The sequence below is a fragment of the Mastigoproctus giganteus genome, chromosome 2 (genome assembly GCF_048544385.1).
Source record: "Mastigoproctus giganteus isolate SK-2022 chromosome 2, ASM4854438v1, whole genome shotgun sequence".
Classification (NCBI taxonomy): Eukaryota; Metazoa; Arthropoda; class Arachnida; order Uropygi; family Thelyphonidae; genus Mastigoproctus; species Mastigoproctus giganteus.
The window spans coordinates 271,904,520-271,924,913 of record NC_143576.1 but is presented as its reverse complement, the minus strand read 5'-3'; the positions used below and the strand labels follow the sequence as shown (position 1 = coordinate 271,924,913).

General features: G+C 42.0%; 1 protein-coding gene across 1 annotated transcript in view; it reads right to left on the bottom strand.

The window, feature by feature from the left end:
- Positions 1-20,394, bottom strand: part of LOC150090473 (immunomodulatory peroxidase-like) — a 400,214-nt gene that overhangs the window by 133,165 nt on the left and 246,655 nt on the right. Inside the window, exon 7 of the mRNA XM_090390327.1 lies at positions 16,963-17,067. Coding sequence (XP_090246453.1) covers positions 16,963-17,067 — 105 coding nt within the window. The remainder of the gene's footprint in view (positions 1-16,962; positions 17,068-20,394) is intronic.

Below are 20,394 nucleotides of genomic sequence, written 5' to 3'. Positions count from 1 at the left end.
GTAAATGGTTGATTGTATGCCCCACAATTGTTTGAAGACAACTTCAAAGGCATCCTTTCAATTTTTTGTTTTTGGGCCAGGAACTCAAGGGTGTATGATGTTTCGGCAAACAATTTGGCAAATGTCTCCCTTAGGGTGGTCGCAACTGCAGTTGGATCTACCATTGCACATCCATTATGTTCTAGGATCGATGTGCTGTACAATGTGTATCTGCCCTTCATTTTCCGGACTTTATTCCAAACGAGCTTAGGTGACGTTGTTTGAGGGACAGGAGAAGTGAAGCGGATCCAAGATTCTTCCCGAATCTTGGAACTGACGTTCAACATAACGTGCTTTGGCGCGTGCACGTTTGAAGGCTATCAGGTTATTTGAGCCTTTTTAGCTGATGTGCAATTACCATTCCACTATGGTTTTGGAAATCGTGAAAACCGTGTTGAAGTCTTAGAAGTACAATTCCACTGCTTGGATGTCTCTTTCTGTGATGTTCATAACTGCGTTATTAATTGGTACCTGTCTGACTGTGATGGTACTGAATGTTGCCAGAGGTCTGAAGGCAATCTAGTCAGCGCGATCGAAATTGCACCATGGTATTCTAGACGGGTGGAAATGTCTCATATTGGAAAGGGTGGAGAACAGGAGGAAGTGATCACTACAGTAGAGATTATCATCTACCTCCCATAGACAAAACGAAGGGAGTGTCGGGAGCACATAGAGAGATCTATTGCAGTAAATGTACGGGTAGACATGTGGAAAGGCGGATCATTAATGAGATCATCAAGGCCTGAGAGGTGTCATTCTAAGGTGGCAGATATATGGAACAAACAGTTAGGAGGAACCCTAATATAAGACAAACTGCTACAACTTCGAAGGTGGTGGTGAGTGGCATGGGCTCGAAAGGGGTATTGCTGTTCACAATAATGGCAACTCCTCCGTGTGGGCAGATCCAATCCTAGATCTGCCTTTGCGTATAATTGATTGAACATTTACGCAAGTAAGGGTCCACATTGGCTTTTAAATACATCTCTTGCAAGCAAAAGAATGTTCGCTCATGTTTAAGTACTGTTGGGATATCAGAGAAGTGGTGTCACACAGACATAAGGAATGCAGAACAGGAATTTGGGGAGTACAATGTGTACAGGCCGCCGTAGCCTAGTGGTCAGGCCGCGGGTGCATACGTACACGTGCCTTGAGTGACCGGGGTTCAAGCCTGGGACTACTGAATACGGTGCTGTTTCTTGTATTCTGTCTATCTTTGTTTGGTATGACATAAGCATTGTGAACTCCTCTGACCGTTTGTCGTCACGGAGTATAAACAGAAAATTTATTTAAATTTATTTATTTTACAGGAAGGATAGACAAGATAAGAAGAGAGGAGGGGTTATTCTATCAGATAAGAAACATAAAATCCAAGGAAGTGAAGCCAATGGACATCGCTGGACAGTGCAGTGTCGAGTCAGTTTGGTGTGACATAAGCATTGGGAGATCAAAATTGAGAGTAGGAGTGTGCTATAGGCCTGATGACTCTGATGAGTATAATAAGATATTGTACAGGGAAATAGAGTGGGCCAGTAAATCAGAGAGTCTTATAATGGGAGATTTTAATTTCCCAGATATTGACTGGAGTTTGGGGGCTGGTCACTCACACACTAGCAAGGCTTTTGTGGATTTATTTGATGATTGTTTTCTAAATCAGCATGTTCGTGAGGCAACAAGAGGGAGCAATACTCTTGATTTGATTATCAGCAGTGATTCTTCATGCATTAAGAATCTGCAGATAAATGAACCACTAGGTGGCAGTGATCACAGTGTGTTGAAGTGGGATTTACTCAAGGAGGTAACTACCATCAGAGGTAAAGGGAAGGGTTTTTGTTTTCGTAAAGGCGACTATGATGGTCTGAGACAGTATTTAAATTCTATACAGTGGGACCAACTGATGATGTTAACAACAGCAAACTCAAAATGGGAAGCATTCAAGGAACTAATCTTGGAGGCTACTAGGCTTTACATACCAACTAAGAAATATTGTTCGAAATTTAGACCTAAATGGATGTCAGATTAACTAATGAGACATGTGGCCGAAAAAGAAAAATGGGATACATATAAATTAATGGGTGACATTGAAGCGTATGATAGATATAAGCTGGTCTGTAATCAAGTCACAAAGGAGATTAGGCGGGCAAAGGCAGATTATGAGAAATCTTTGGCAAAGGATGCAAAGAAAAACAGAAAAGAGTTCATTACTTATGGAAACTCTAAAAGGAAAGGGATGAATCAAATTGGTTCACTGGATATCGATGGTTCAACTGTTGATGATCCTGCTCAGGTAGCTAACAAACTAAACGAGTATTTTGCATCTACATTCACACATGAGGCGTTATTCAGGGAAGGGAAGGCCAGACGTGAACTGAACTCTTGCAGTGAGCTGGATGGTTTTGTAATAACTCAGAGGAAAGTGGAGGAGAAATTGTTGAAGATAAAAATAAAAAAAGGCACCCTGGTTGGACAGGATCTATCCAGTTATATTAAAAGAGTCAGCAATGGAAGTAAGCAAAACCTTAGCCATAATTATGAGAGCTTATTTAGACTCAGGGGAGGTACCCATCGACTGGAGATGTGCAAATGTGACCCTAATTGACAAAGGAGGATCAATGGACAAGACCAGTAATTATAGACCTGTGAGCTTAACTTCTGTTCCAGGAAAATTAATGGAGGCACTGGTTAAAGAAGCACTGCAGGATCATCTAGACGAGACTTCAGTTATAGCTCGGACACAGCATGGTTTTGTTAAGGAAAAGTCTTGCCTGACCAATTTCATTGGATACTATCATGTGGTCACAAACGAACTGAATGCAGGGAATAACTTTGAAATCATATATTTGGATTTTAGAAAGGCTTTTGATACTGTTGCACATGGAAGACTGCTGCACAAATTGGAGCAGTGTGGCATTGGAGGCAAATTGCTGCTATGGATAAAGGGGTGGTTGAGGAAGAGAAGACAGAGAGTGGTAATCAATGGATACTGCTCATCGTGGACTAATGTTATTAGTGGTGTCCCTCAGGATTTAGTGTTGGGTCCATTATTTTTTTCTGTGTTTATAAATGATATTGATGATGGTATATCAAGCTTAATGTCCACGTTTTCAGACGATACAAAGGTTTGCAGAGTTGTGAAGGACACAACCCTGCAGGGTTGTGAAGGACACTACTGACGCTATGCTGCTGCAACAGGTTCTAGAAAAGTTGAGCAGATCAGCTGAGAGGTGGCAAATGAAGTTTAACATTGACAAATGGAAAGTACTACATATGAAAAACTAACCCCAGAGCAACTTGACAACTCTGTGGTACTACACTGACAGTGGTAGAGAACGAAAAGGACCTGGGGGTTATTGTGCAGGTAGATATGAAGTTTTCTGTGCACTGCAGACGGTCTGCAAGAGTAGCTCATGGGGTCTTGTCAATGATATACAGGAATGTTTCTAGCAGGGATAAGAAGGTGATTATCCCAAAATATAAGGCAATTGTCAGACCACACCTTGATTACTGTATACAAGTCTGGAGGCCTCGTTTTAAGAAGGATCTACAGCTGTTGGAACGAGTACAGAGAAGGGCAACAAGGTTAGTGAATGGAACAAAGGGTTGTCCTTATGAAGAAAGGCTTAAATTTTGCAAATTATAGTGTCTGAAGACTAGTGACTTGCGAGGTGATGTGATTGAGGTGTAGAAATCCTTGAACAGTTTGAGCATGCAGAATGCTGATGGAATTCTTCCTCTTGCTCAGAATGATCATTTGAGTGGGAAACAATTCAAATCGACAAAAGACAGATGTTGGATAGGTGTGCGGAAGTTTGCCTTTAGACAGCGGGCGGTTGGTTGGTGGCACAGACTTCCATACCTTGTTGTGGAAGCTGATAGCCTAAATAAATTTAAGGCTGAGCTGGGAGGGTACTTGGATGGAACGGACGGGTGAAATCGGAGCGTGTTTTTGTTTTGTTTTTTTTTTTGGCTGATGTTGCAAAAGCTTCCTTTCTTGCATCATATGCCTCTACTAATGCTAAAGTATAAGTGCCTTGATGTCATCATTATTTCGAGGGATTCTACGGTAGTTCCATTGTAAGAATTTGAATGCAAGCATTATTAAGATTTATATGGTACGTCCGGTGGCTTCTGAAAGGCTGAGGGCTTTGTTTTCTCAGTCCTGGATTTATCTCTCCTTGGAAAGAATGGGCGCTTGCCTATATCCATTTCTTCTTGTTCCTCAAATAGTTCCAGGACAGATACGTCTTGTACTTCTACTTCCACTATTGTACGGCAGGCAGACAACTTGTGTAGTGGAGACCTTCTAATTTTCGTAAAATCGGACAAATGCCAATTTATTGTGATTTTTTCTTGGTGAGGATCTGTGTTCTCATTTTGAATATAAAATTGATATTTTGTGAATTTTAACCAAATAGGGTAGTACAGGCTATTAAGAAGTATTTTTAGAATTTTAAATTTTAGAAACATTATATTTTATTCCAGATATTATCTTACCTGAGAATTTTTTCTTCAGGAATGGCTGCATCCGTGTCAGATGTAATTAGAATAGTATTGAAATGAAATACATTAGTAAGAGGACGAAGGAATAAAAGCAAGCTTTGTCCTAAATCCATGCACGAGGAAAAATAGAAGTATAAAGGGAAATGATTTCCAGAAGCTTGATGGGTCATTTCGTTTATACCATTTTCGAAGTGAAGCGAACACGTGTCGTAGGCCGTATTTATAGCTCGAGCACGTTCCATTCCCGTATTTCCAAAGCGTGGTGGGTGTGTTTGAGTAGGCGAAAGGAAGAGTAGGTTAGAAGGAAAATTCCCGCCTCCTTGTATTACACTCTAATAATTGGAGAATTTCAAGAATTTAAAGATTTAGAACAGCTTAAAGGATTTTTTGGATAGAGAATACGATTAGGTTTCACTCGGAAATCCGTTCTAAGTCTTCTGCCAGTTTCCACGATGTAGCAGCCAGTGCAGTCACGGCAAGAAATGCGGTAGATTTGTACACTCTGTAGTAAGGTGAAGATCCTTTATCTTCAAAGTGAAGATGAGGGATCGCAATTTCCTGCCTGGGAACTGTACGCACTTTATTCCATTAGATTTCTGGACCCTAGAAACCTGATTTGAACGGTTTAGGTAATATGGGATATAGGCACTCGCAGTAGTCTCATTACCTTGAATGGTCCTGTCCGTCGCTACGTGCTCACGGGCCTGTAGGTCGTACCTATCTAGGGTGCTGATGCGATAGCCATATCTCGTGAGATCTATCTTGAACCTAGCAGTCTCGGTGCGTCTCTCATCTGTAGAACTAGAGTGGGTGCAAGCATCAGTTAACAAGGCCCATGCAGTGCCGAGAAGATGGCTGCTGTGTGTGTTTGCCGACTGGTAGTTGGCCAGCACACATTTGCTTGCAATAGACTGTTGTTCTCAGGCGTGTGCCCTCACGTCGGACCAGGGTGTCCAATTATTGTAAGGTATTGCCCGACTCTAGTTCGATAATGAATTTTATGAAAGGTGGTAGAGAGTTAAGGTGGTGTAAGAGTCGGTCGTCCGAATCTCTGGGAATAACTACAAACGTCATCCACATAGCGACACCAAAAGGTAGTGGGATCTGATATACTCGTAAATGCACGAGCCTCCAATTCTTCCATTGCGATGTTTGCCGTGGCAGAAATAACTGGTGAACCCATGCCCGTGCCGTGCACCTGATCACAAATGGAGTGATCGAACATGATTGCACCACCAGCTAAGCACAGTCTGAGACGGGTGGAAATATCATCTGAAGTTAGTTGGCTTCTGTTGCTAATGGTTTGGTCACTGTCCAAAAGTTCCTTGGCACACATCATGGCAAGCTCAACAGGGATGGAAGCAAATAGGGACACTACATCGAACGAGGCCATGACTTGATCATACGAGATGGATAGGGCTTGGATCTGTTATATAAGTTCACTACTGTTGGAAACGGTGTTGGCGGTGATGCCTACGAGGGGCGAGAGGAGCCCTGAGAAAAATTTTGCCAACTCGTAATTCGGTGAGCCACAACAGGAGACAATGTATCTTAAAGGTACATTCACCTTATGGACTTTCAGTAGCCCATAGAATTGCAGCATCTGGCAACCAGAGTCATGGAGGCGACTACGTATGGACTCGGTTATTTCCCTAGCTGAAACCAACTGTTGATGAGCACGTTTACTTTTGCCTCCCACTGTTCCAAGGCTTTGGTTGGAGGGACAGTTAATGGCTGGTACACAGAAGTGTCCTGCAGAAGTGAGAGGGTTTTCGCCTCATAATCACTATGATTTATCACAACTGTTCGATGTCTTTTGATGGAAGAATCCTGCTTCAATGTTCTAAGGGCAGAGATCTGCTGGTGATTGAGATTGGAGAAAGCAGGTTGAGCATGATTCGAAATCGCTGCGGTTTTAAGGCAAATTGGGTTCGTCCCTTCTTCAAGAAAACATGCTAATGACGCTTGGACACCTAAAGCAATATCAGTGATCAGTGGACTTCGGGGAAGAAAGCAACCTTAATTCCCAAAGACCAAAGATCTATCTCTTCCGCAGATAAGTGCTTGTCGCTCAAGTTCAGTACAAACTGTGTATAATTTGCTATGAATGTACTATGTCGATGATGAGATTCACGGGACTCACGGACAAAATTGCTAACTTAAATTTTTTGTCGTGTACAATATCAGTAAGTCTCCTTCAGAGCTTGGAAGAACAAGATGTGGATGATACTTGAGTAAATACAGCTAGGAACCAAACTAATTCAAGCATCAGGGCTGCTTTACTGGTGGAGATATTCCACAACTCATGATGGAGGCAGCTGATCCAAACACTGAAGGCCTTGTAGCTGAAGTTCCAGCAGGCACGTTGCATAGATTCACTAGGAAATGGAAACTTGTAAAGAAAGCCTTCTGGAAAAACGTTGTTTGGTTTACATCGGTGGGAAAACCTCAGATGTTGCCTAACTCGAGCTATTTAAACGACATAGTAGCTTCACTACTACGTCGTATGCTTGGTGGCCAAGAATAGTTCTAACATAGGCAAAAAGGCCTACACGCTCTGTATTCATTATTCTATATGCTCTATTATTGGCTACATAATAGAGAATATAGAATTCATTATTCTGTATTCTCTATTATGTAACACAGAGAAGAATGGAAAGTAAAATAAAATGGCGCATTGTAGTTAAACTCGGTTTAATATTAAATACATACAAAAAGCAATGAAAACAGAATATATAGATACATACAGTAACCAGTAATACAAAAAACTTTCAGGATTTTATGTTGCCCTTCATCAGTTAAACATTGGATTGAAAGTTTTAGGAACATAGAATTTAAGAGTGTGTGATGGCAGTCATGCAGTGAACTGGGTGATGCAACAATTAACTGTGGGAAGTTTAAGTATTTGGTTGTCTCTTATGGGAACGCTACGTTCCCAGAAATCACAACCACATACTTCAACTTCCAATAGTTCAACTTCAACCAACTTCCACCATTTGTCGGTCATGAGAATGGTTGCTTCAATAATAGGATGAACACGACATCATCTGTTTCTGTTGATGGAAGTATGAGAGCATGTCATGTGCAATGACTCGAACCAGGCGCAGCGTTGGTAATGGTGAGACCGATCGACAATCATGACATCACAATGAGGGTCAATGCAGTGCTGGGTTGGCCCGAAGTGCTTAGCAATTGCCGAGTGTTATATGTCCACCAAGCGAATGGATCTTTCGTGTTCTGAAATACGTTTCCAAGTCTTCTGCCATGTCCTCGATATAGCAGCTAAAGCAGCCATGGCAAAAAATGGGGCAGATCAGTCAACTCTGAAGTATGGTGGAAAATCTCATGGGATACAGTGCGTAAAGTTCCCAAGCAGGAAATCGCGATCACTCATCTCCAAAGGGAAAACACCAGTTCCAACCTTACTACAGAGTGCCCTAACTACCGCATTTCTTTCCTAACTGCACTAGCTGTTACGTCGGTGAAAGTAGCAGAAGACTAGGCAAACATATTTCAGAACACGAAAGAGCTATTCGTGTAGCGAACATAGAACGCCCAGCCATTGCTGAGCACTTCTGGTCAACCCAACATGGCATTGACCCTCGCCGTGATGTCATGGTTGTTGATCGGTCCCACCATTACCGACGCTGTGCCTGGTTGAAGTCATTGCACATCACGTGCTCTCACACTTCCATCAATAGAAACAGAGGATGTTGTTTTCATCCTATTATTGAAGCAACCATTCTCATAACTGACAAAATGTGGCAACTTTTCAATAAATCACAACCACAGACTTCAATTCTAAAAGTTAATTTTTGCATCATGCAGTTCACACTGCATGACTGCCATCACAAGTTCTTAAGTTCTACATTCCCCAAACTTTCAATCCAACGTTTAACTGATGAAGGGCAATATAAAGCCCAAAAGCTTTTTGTGTTGCTGGTTGCTGTGTGTATCTAACATATTCTGTTTTTACTAATTATGGTATGTATTTAACATTAAACCGAGTTTAACTACAACTAGTCATTTTATTTTACTTTCTGTTTTGCTCTGTGCTACATAATAAAGAATGTAGAATCATGATTATTATTATTGCTGTTATATTATTTCTCCCTAAATGGGAATACCACCCTGTGATGGATATTTCCACCAAATACACAGGATGGTTGTTATGTCTGGTGTTACTGCTGGTCAAGGAGCTCTCTGACTATCCTACAGGTGTTCAAGATTGTAGCTATCGGGAGTTTCTTGTAGGTGGTCTCTAGGAGACCTATTGCAGATCATCACAAGGTGGTGTCCCCTAAATGGGGATACCACCTTATGATGGATATTTCCACCAAATACACAGGGTGGTTGTTATGTCTGGTGTTACTGCTGGTCACGGAGCTCTCTGACTATCCTACAGGTGTTCAAGATTGTAGCTATCGGGAGTTTCTTGTAGGTGGTCTCTTGGAGACCTATTGCAGCTGTGCTGCTTTTTAGAGTCTTTGGCACCATATTGGTGGTTGACATGATGCCCGGGATGGTCGTAACTTGTTGCATATGCCACATCTCTTTGATCTATCTTAGTTTCATGTACTTCCTGATTTTTTCCCAATGGGTTTCTGCAGGTTGCCGGTGATGCATCCCGCTATGTCAATCTGACAGGTAGCCTTTTCCTCCTTGTCCACATGGGTTATGTCCGGTCTGTTGTGCAGGACTGTCTTATCCGTTATTATGGCGCGATCGCACTACAGCTTGTGGGTTGCGGTTCCTAGTACTTCCTGGGTTCGTATTTGTAGTACGTTAAGCTGTCGCCGCGAGTAGCACATTGGTATGGTCACTCTCCTCCCCATATCGGGTGGAAAAGACCTGGGTTCGAATAGCGTCATTGACACGAGGAACTTCAATGGGCTCTTTTCACTCCATGGCTCAGTTAGTCAGTCTCAAGCGTAGACAGCAAGGTTTTTCGCCTGGCAAATCGGATTTTTCGTCCAGCAAAACAGGAAAATCGATCAGCGAACACAGGTAAATTACGGACATAATACGCAATACACGGCAGATGAATTGAATTTTTCGGATGTTCAAAAAATAACAGTTTTTTTTTTTTTTATATTTTATTTTCATACGGTACCCTTTCTTTGGTCAAGTGGTATTTCCTTGCTAGCTTCTGATGTAATATCCTGGTTACGTAGTCGTGTCTACGAGCGTACTCAGCCTGGGTGATCACCTTGCAGCCCCCACTGATGTTCTGGATCATCAATGATGCCAGGTAGTATCATCGACATGTGTCATCGGACCCTCCGGGCTCGCTCCTTTGCGATGTATTTTCTATAGTTTCTAGTGTGGATTGCTTGGTCTTGGTTGGTGAGCAAAAATCGTTCTGTCTCTGGCAGTGTGTCCCGCTCGTGAGCAATGCATGGAAAGCAATTTTATCTGTGTGATCTTGATAGATGTCATTGTAGTATCTGCCATTGAGTGTTTTCCTTGTCCACTTTTTTGCTTCATTTGTGCCTTCTGGATGGGAGGGGACTCCTCGCTTAGGTTGAGTGGGGTATACCGCTTGTCTATCTTTCTTATGGCCTGGTGGTGCGCTGCTGTGTGTTTCTGGTAGTAATCCTTCAGGTTAGCAATTTGTGTTTTTTATTGCGCGATAAATTCTATCAGGCCCCTCCATTATTCCTTCTGAGCAAATGTCATTCTCTCCGGTGGTATTGGCGGCTCTTGGCCATCACTGTCCTTCTCTTTTTCATAATATCCTAAAATGTCATAAAATCACCTGATACCGAGCTCCATTAATCAGTGTTACTCTTGTTCTTCAGATGGGAAAGGCAGCGGATTTAAGCGAGTTTGGCAAAGGTCAAATTGTAATGGCCAGACGACTGGGTCAGAACATATTAACGTATCAGAACATTATAACGAGAGGAGTACCACAGGGAGGTGTCCTATCCTGTGTACTGTTCGCCGCTGCCTTTGAACCCTTCCTCGCAAGGTATACTGATTTTTCATCGTATGCAGACGACTACATAACGTCTAAAGAAGCTGAACAAACTCATCTGACCAATCAGCGAGTCTCCGTCCTAATCGACAGCCTTGTAGCATATCTACTGCAAAAGGTCTGGAAATAAATGCATCAAAGTCAGCTCAACTTACCTTCACAAAAAAGAGAATAAAAAATGACATCACAACCTATCACAACGGAGTGCAGATAAGGAAAGTGAAGTCTCACACCGACCTCGGCTTGACTTGGGACGAGGGCCTCACTTTTCAGACCCATTTCTCGACCATGAAAACGAAGACTTTCTCGGCGATGTGGGCAATTCGACAAGAGCTGACTGGGTTACTGAACGTAGATGTAGTCGGAGGATACGTTCAGCGGTGCCTACAACCTATCGCCCTGTATGCGTCAGCAATCTGGTCTTCTGCCCCGACGTCGTACATAAATTGATTCCTCGCAGTCGAGTAGTGGGTAATGCGATGGATGAACAGGGTCACGGGCAATGCTTTCACCATCTCCAGGGCTGTTTTATACACCAACTTAAATATCACTCCCTGGAGAGTTCACATTGCATCCAGGAATATTCTTCTTCTTTCTCAGATGCTTACCGGTGTAATTGATGCCCCCCAGTCTTCGAGGACTTATCTCTACTCCACGTGCTAGACGCAGAAATGACAATCTCTACTTACCGTTGCATTCTACACTATCCAACCTGTGCTGTCTGAAGAACTTCTTCCCAAACAACGCAGTGAACCTTTTCAATTCATTGACAACAGACCACCCTGTGAAATACTCCGAAAGTGAGCAAGCAGTAGAGAGTGAAGAGCATCTCAGAAGCACACTGCTTACTTCAACTATAATCTTGACAATGAGTGAATTTGTGAACAATATTGTAAATATACGCACTTGTGTAAATATTGTAAATAATTGTATTCGTGCATTTTTGTACACCCTTCTTATATTGTATATAATTGCAATTCTTGCATTTTGTACACCCTTCTAGCCGGTCGGCTGTGCATAAGGGGTGAAAGCAAACACTTGCTATTTTAATAAACGGATTTTAATAATAATAATAATAATAATAATAATAATAATAATATCCAAAACAGCACAGCTGATGGGGTGCTTACAGTCAGCTGTGGTTAGTACTTGCCAAAAGAGGTCTAAGGAAGGGAAACCCATGAACCGCCAGCGAGGTGTTGGACGATCACGGCTCATCAATGCTCGAGGTGAGCGAAGGCTCTTCCAGATGGTATGTTGGCAATAGAAGGGCGACTGTGGCGCAACTCGCCGGTAATTGGAATGCTGGTGATGGGAGTAATGCGTTACAACATACATCTAACCCTGCTGAATATGGGGCTGCATAGCTGCAGGGTTCTCAGTGGCCATGCTAACCACGATTCACCAGTGACAGCGCATACAATAAGCACGTGAGCATCAAAACTGGACCTTGATTGATGGAAGAAAGTCATCTGGTCAGATCAATCATGTTTACTGTTGCACCATGTGGACTGCCGTGTATGTGTGTATCATTTACCTGGGGAAGTGAAGACACCTGGATGGACCTTAGGATGAAACCAAGACGGTGGCAGATGTCATGCTTTGGGTGATGTTCTGCTGGGATACCCTGGATCCAGTCATCGATGTGGCGGGCACTCTGACATCTACCACCTACTAAACATCATTGCTGACCAGGTACACCCTTTCATGGCAGCGGTCTTCCCCCCTGCCGGTGCCGTCTTTCAGCAGGATAATGCGCCATGCCACACTGCCCAGTTTGTTCGAGACTGGTTCAGGGAACATGAGGAAGAGTTCCAGGTATTGCCCTGTCTTCCAAATTCCCCAGACATAAATCCCATCGAGCATCTGTGGTTTGTGTTGGAAGAGCAACTTCGATCTGTGGCATCTCAACCACCGACCTTACAGGATTTAAAGGATCTGCTGGTTACTTGTTGATTCCAGATACCATAAGACACATTTAGAAATGTTGTACCGTACATGCCTTGCTGGGTACGAGCTGTTTTGGCTGCACGTGGAGTACCAACATCATATTAGTTAGGAGGTCATAATCTTTTGGCCCATCGGTGTATATGCCGCATATACAGGTAATGAGTATGTGTGTGTGTGTGTGTGTGTGTGTGTATATATATATATATATATATATATACATATTTCAGTATATAGAAAACACTGAATATGACAATGCCAATATTGAACCTCTGTTCACTATACAAGACTTAGAAATAGCACTATCTAAAACCAAAAACAATAAATGCCCAGGTTTTGACCTCTTAGAGGTTGAGATTATCAAAAAATTAGCGGAAATAGCACCACATAAATTAATAGCACTATATAATAACTGTATGACAGAAGGTATATTCCCAAAAATATGGAAACAAGCTGTGTTAAGGTTAACCCTGAAAAACTCCCTACTGATCCCAAATCATATAGACCAATAGCCCTACTCCCTGTACCTGGGAAAATATACGAAAGACTAATATACAGCAGATTAGCTTAACATTTCACAGAAGCAGGTTTGCATTCCAACAATCAGTACGGTTTTAAGCAGGGCAATTCTACGGAGGATGCCATGCACCACCTCCTGACAACAGTTAAAAACACAGAGGAGAAATATATGCTGGCAATCTCCATTGACTTTGCTGGGGCATTTGACTCACTGTGGTGGCCTAGTGTCCTCAGGAGACTTCGCCAGGCAAATGCTCCACAAAACCTCTATAAGGTAATAAACAGCTACTTTACAGACAGAAGTGTCTCAATACGCACAAGGTTCCAGGAATTGACACGCCCTGTGAATAAAGGCTGCCCGCAGGGATCAATCCTTGGCCCTTTCTTTTGGAACATTGTTCTGGATGAATTTCTGGCCTTGGATCTGGGCCCCGTGGAAAGCCTGGCCTTTGCAGACGACATGATTTTCCTTGTAAAAGGCAACTCACGAGTGGTTGTAGAGCAAAGATCAAATGCCGCTCTCTTGCGGCTGCAGGAGTGGGCACAAATGCACATGCTCAAAATATCGCCTGAAAAAACCAAACAAATACTTCTAAAAGGTAATTTGCACATAAGAAGACGTCCACAAATCAAAATTAACACAATCACTATAAAAATGGTAACAGAACTAAAATATCTTGGAGTGGTCTTTGATTCAAAATTAACTTTTTACCCCCATTTGATCTACTTGGCGAAGAAAGTGCGAAATTATGCAGGTATGATTGCCAGGATCAGTCGAGCAGACTCGGGACTCAAAAGAAAGACCCTGGTAATCATATACCGTGCAATGTTCCTGCCTGTTATCACCTATGGAGCCGGTGCGTGGTTTATCCGCTCGGCCATAGTAAGAAATAGGAATAAATTAGAATCGATACAAAGGACAATACTACTCACTATTACCAAAGCATGTCGCACAGTAAGCACACCTGCACTACAGTTGCTGGCCGGAACTCTCCCACTTTACCTGGAAGTAGCCAAAAGAGGCTTATATTATAGATTTAAAAAGGGCATACCCACAGAATTTCTGGAGATAGCCCTTGATACAACCAATACCTTCAATGATGAAAGAAAAAGAATAGCCACAAAGCTCCACGAGCTATGGCAAACAAAGTGGGAGCAGGAAACCAGAGGTCTGGTCACCAAACGGTTTCTGCCACTGGTGTCAATGGTTAGCCCAAAGCCACCTAAGTGGTATGCCCCTGGACTTTTTACAACATTTATATTGACAGGGCACGGCTCCCTAAAGGCGAAACTAACCTCCTTAGGCCTGACCGATGACCCAAACTGCACCTGTGGCGAAAGTGAAGACTGGGCACACATTCTCTATGAATGTATAATATATGACATCCCAAGAACAGAGCTAATAGCACAGATTGGTCCCCTTCCCAGGGGAGAAGAACATCTCTTCATCATAGAAGAGCAAAATTATAAAGCTTTTACATCTTTCACACAGAAAGTTTTCGAAATGCGCAGAGCAATGCAAAGAATGGCAATTCAGCTCCAGCAATTAAATAATAATCAATAGTAAAATTGCCCAAGTTTCCCACCACGCCCAGATGATGACTTAAAAACTGTTAGGATAGCATTACTCTGCACCCTGACAGAAATCTGACATAACAAACCTCCCCAGGATTACCCTGCCATGTGTAGGAACCTGGGGCCCCAAACCAATGTAGGGGAGGGGATGGGAATGCATGCAGAGAAAGTGAATGGGAATGAGCAGAAGAGCAAATGTAATTGGCCGAAAGAATACAAAGTTAAAAATAACTTACATTACTTTATATATACTGTACCAACAAACATTTGCAAACCACATAAACACTATCACTGCATTCTCCCCTGGCATGCAAAAAAAAAAAAAAAAAAAAACCTTGCATCTAGGCCTGCACCACAACTGAAGAATAACAGTAAGTTGCGGTGCCCAGAGAGTGCAGTGCAGTGCAGAAAGAGTCGAATAAATGAGATGAGAGCTAGAAGAATGAATAAAAGTGCAAGCGTGAGAGAAAAGAACACAAACCACAAATGCTAAGTTAAGTACAGGCAAACCTAACCCTAGTTTTAATTAGTATTTAAATTTAGGCTCCCATCATTGCATCCCCTCCTGCTGTGTGAGAAAAAGATGAATGAGTTTGAGTGAAATAAAAAAAAATAATAATAATAAAAAAATAAAATAAGAAAAAAGTATTAAAATAAAAAATTAAAAAAAAATTATAAAATAAGAAAAAAGTAGAAAAAAAAAAAAAGAATGCAAGTAGAGTGAGAATGCACATTACGAATGAAGTAAATATGTGTGTCTCCCCCCCCCCCCCCTCACCTGGTAGGTTCCCCACTGCCAGCTAACATATCCCACCCCCAGAGCGGGATGGGCAGCTGGACCTTCATACTGGATTCGACACTCCTTGGACATGACACCGACGAAGACATTCTGCGGCTTTGCTGCCAACACGCCATTGGCGATCCGAACTGGGTACTCTAACCTGGTTCCCTTTAAAACCCCATCCCCGGGCAGGGAATGGAGAAGACGGATCTCTGTCTCCTCTCCTCCCTGCCTACCCCCCATTTTTCGCCTGGTGGTTCTCGTCTCCACTGACCTCTTTGGGGATGCCTACTCTATCCGTGCCTATTCTTCTATCTGTTTCCTCCCCAGTCTTCAATCTTCCCCCCCCCCTCTCTCACTAAATCGACCGAGTACACCCCTTAACAATGCCGCCAAATTATAACCAACGTCTAAATTCTACCGGTTTTGTGCAAATCTCTAAAGATATCTAACACTATCAGCTTTTATCTAGCGTTACATGTCTAAATTTAATAACATCAAAATTTTGCACGACCTATTTGGCCTTTAATACATCTCTTTAGTGTTCAACCCTAACCACCGATTTCCTAACAGCAATCCCATTAAGCATTAATGTCAAATGCATAAACTTTTTTTTTTTTTTTTTTTTAATAGGCCCTAGCCACTGAAATCCCAGGAAACTAGGTGGCAGGACCTGCCAGAGCAAATTGTTATAATACTGGATACACCCGGCTAGCCCCCACGTGGCAGGGTATGGGCAACGTCGGGCCCCACTAGGGGCCTGGCGGCCAATAAGCCGGATAAACAATGGGCACAACATATCACACTGCACAGACACGGCCCACACACTTTCAAGTCTAGCTCTGTCACACTGTCAAGCTCTGGCTTGACAGTACACTGTCAAGCCAGAGTACACTGTCAGTACACTGTCAAGCCAGAGCTTGACAGTGTACTGACAGTGTACTCTGGCAGTACACTGTCAAGCTTGACAGTACACTGTCTTCGACAGTGTACTGTCAAGCTTGACAGTGTACAGTATGTACACTTGACAGTACACTTGACAGTGTACTGTCAAGCTCAGTGTACTGTCCTCGATACAGCGAAACACACGCGGAGATGGGAGAAATCCCAGGTGCCGTCTGACACGAACATACCTTATACCTTATATAGATTTCAGTATAAATGGAGGAATGTTGGCGTCAGATTTCAGGATGTAGTCACATTGGAAAAAAAAATTAAATAGGTACCTGTAAAATAAAAGTAAATTAAAAAACAATAAATAAAAAATACATATTGCCGAAACAGAGGCCTTGCTTCTTGGTATATTTCCTTCGGTTTTGGCTGCTGACCCTTGATGGCAACATTATTATATATATATAAATATGGCGTATACCTGTGTATATATATATATATATATATATATATATATATATATACACACAGGTATACGCCATATATCCTCAGGAATTCGATTAATTAGCACTGTATGCTGTCTGCATATGTGATAATCACAGAGTATACTTTCTGCTAATTTTACGGCTACAGCACTAATCATATGCCTCTAGTAATATTCCCGCGAGAAAGAGGTGGCCGGGTTGCACGGGCTGCCAGCCCAGTTGGTTTATCGCAAATACTGTAGTGTACTTACCATCTCCTCGGAACGTCCTCAGCGAATTAGATTCGTTGATGCTGTTTCCGTAGACTGTTGAAGCATCGATGTATGCAGTGAGCTGGTTCGGCTGCTGCCTTGGACCTGCCAAAATAAAAAGCGAACGGACACGTTCACAAAGGGCAAGTCAGCTTTAAAGTACAGTATAATAAAAATATATGGTTGTAACAATTTCGAAAGCCACCCTAATCTACTATTATTAAAGGAAGCAGACTACTTCTGCATAAAGAAGAAACACACTTTTCTCATGACCAAAATTACTCCGAATTTCATCGAAGCTTCTTTCACCTTTTGCCACTACGCCACCTTCAATGCCCGAATGTGGAAGCAAAATATTTATTCAGTTTGTCCGCAACCATTGCAGGATCGTCGATTTCGCGTGTAGGATATCTACCAGTTTGCTCCTTACTTACAGAACAGGAAAGGGCAAACCAGTATTTCGAAATTCAGTTAGGTTAGGTTAATCGATAAAATCCAATTTGGACATATAACTAAAAGATTTAAATACACCATTAGTATCATCAGAGTATTTGACATACGTTACACCTACTAACAGTTTCATTAGAGTGCGATACAGCACATAGCAGTAAACGTTTGCAATTAGAAGCGGGTTGCTGTAACCTTGTAGAAAACGACTGCAAAGTCGAAAGTTGGTGATTTAGCAGAACGTCAGCCACATGCAGATGACCACCGCAAGCATATTATTACGGGTGATTTGGGTACTGTTCAGCATACGGGTGGAAATTTGCTACCACATGTGTTGAAATTGGGCTCTGTTCTATAATTAACCTAAATGTTTTCAAGAAACAATTAAATGTGGTCTTGTTACAATTTTGTCTAAAACCGGTGTGTTCCTGTAATCAGTATGTGGATAGCTGCTTACCGAGAAGCATTTCTACGGGTTCAGATTATGCAACATTCAACGACCTTCTGAGCTGTTTAACGTGACCCAAATTGAGCGACAACTAAGCGAATTCAGACACTCAATCAAAGAAGAAGATATCACACAATTAAATTCACTAATAAGGCTAACAGCACAGACATTGATCATATCTCCCGTAGGACCTTTATAAATTGGAACTGCAGGTCAAGACTCAAAAGGTCATCTACCATGAAATACGATAAGGAAATCAGAGAAAGTCTTGATCTTGAACTCACAAAATATGACATACTTCAAGAGCCTACCTTACCATCTTGCATCCCCCAAAATACCACAATAAATTTGGATCTCGTGGAACACTGTACAAAAAAAGAAATCGAGACCATTGTCAAAGCTATAGGAATCAAAACAATTGAGACTTATTCGAGACGTGACCTAGTACAGATGTATACCGATGGATCCTCTGACGAGACTATCCTCAAGGGTGGAGCAGGCATACACATCACCCTGACAAATACTACAAAAATGCAACAAAGCATAGGTGCAGGCAGCATCGCCTCTAACTTTACATGTGAGCTAAGGGCAATCCTTGAGGCCCTAAATAGTTATATTTCACTAAGAGACATAGACAGAGCCAGAGGGCTTGTAATCTTCTGCGACTCAAGAGCGGCCCTGCTGGCAATAAAACATGGACGAACAGGACTCACACAGGACATTCACCGACACTTGGAGACAGTTCATCAATTGGGAAAGAGCTGCACACTACAGTGGATGCCCGCGCATGTGGGTATAGAAGGAAATGAGGCGGCCGATAAACTGGCAAAAGAAGCAAGAAACTTAAATCACAACACCTCAAAAACCATAACTCTAGACGATGCTAATGCCGTCGCCAGATATAGACTCAGACAGAAACATATAGAAACTGATCACCAAGTCTGCGAGATTAATGCAAATAGGAACATCACTAAGACCATTGCCAGACTGAGAACTCGACACATGGCAGGTATGAAAATTATTGCGGATGGTACCAGAACTTATAAACTTTGCAGAAACTGTCCGAACGAACAGCTTACTCCGGAACACATCTTCAGCTGTCCTGCAATTCAGGCGACTTTGCAAAGCATGGACGAATCCCCTTTTCAGGGAGAACTCTACAACGAAAAGATCGTCGACTTAGCTAAAGCAGTGATATCAGCGCATGGTTCAATTTGACTTCAAATGGACACGACACCAACCAACCAACCAACTAAGCGAATTACGAGGTAAATTTATAGATAACGCTTCCAGTATTTACAATTATAATTTGCAGAAAAATGTACACTTCTTTCTTATTGAATGGCGAAAGCTGAACGAATAAACATATCTTCTACTCCCGCTACTATTTTACTGTCTGCTCCAATTATAGTGCTGCAAACAGGGCCCAGACCCATGGGAAGAAGACTGATTGAGAGCCACGTCGAAGAATTGCATCCATTGGTATTGCACTACCTCCAATGGATGCATCCACTTGTAAACTTGCACTTGATAGTAAAATCGGGCCCGGCTCTATTTTATTTATTTAATTTTTTTCTTTATTTTATTTATTTTCTTTCTTTTTGATAGTAAAATCGGGCACAGCTCTACGGCTTAGGGTCGGGCGCTAGGTAGCGACTACTCAGGAGCCAGCTGCTCCCTGATGGCCTAGAGGCCTGGAACAACATAACCTAAACAAATACTTACACAAACACAAAATAATTAGGCTTTTTGGTCAAGTGGAAACAGTTTGTCTAACTCCAGCCTCCACGCGCCCTAGGGTGGACGGCGTGGGTTTCCGAAGTCGGCGAAGAGGATTCGACAACTGACTGATAGGACAGAGAGTGAATTAATTATTCTTTTATTTGAGGTGGACTTACCTTCGGTTGGAATTGTGTTGTTCATCTTCATTACTTAGACTCGGCGCTTCAAGCTATTAACTCAGAGCCTCTGCTAGTTTTAATGGATGCAAATTCTAAATCTTCTCTTTGGCACAGCAAATCTAGTGATACAAGAGGAGCCTTTTAGACGACCTCATTTTATCTCATCAACTGAATGTCATTAACCTTCCAGGTTAGACATATACCTTTTTCAACTCCTTAGGACAATCAATTATAGACATTACATTAGTAACTAATAACCTACTGTCATTTATTCATAACTGGAAGATAAACACTGATCTGACTACATCTGATCTAGGGTCATCTCTTTCCTATTAGAAAAAACAGCTAAAGTTTCGAGACAACCTCCAAGGGACATTGTGAGATATTCGCTTCCTAATATTCATTGGCGCAACTTTGAAAATCCATTGAATTTTCAAAGGATTTTCCTTCAGATGATACCAAATCTATTTCTGACTATAATCCTGATGAATTAGCACTTCTCATTCAAAGTTTCTCGTCGAACACAGACGGTGTTTGTCAAGAAATTTACTTTTCTTAACAAGTTCATTTATTGTAAACAAATTCTCTTAATAAAAATAAATTGTATTGTATTGTATTATTTTAACATTTTATCTA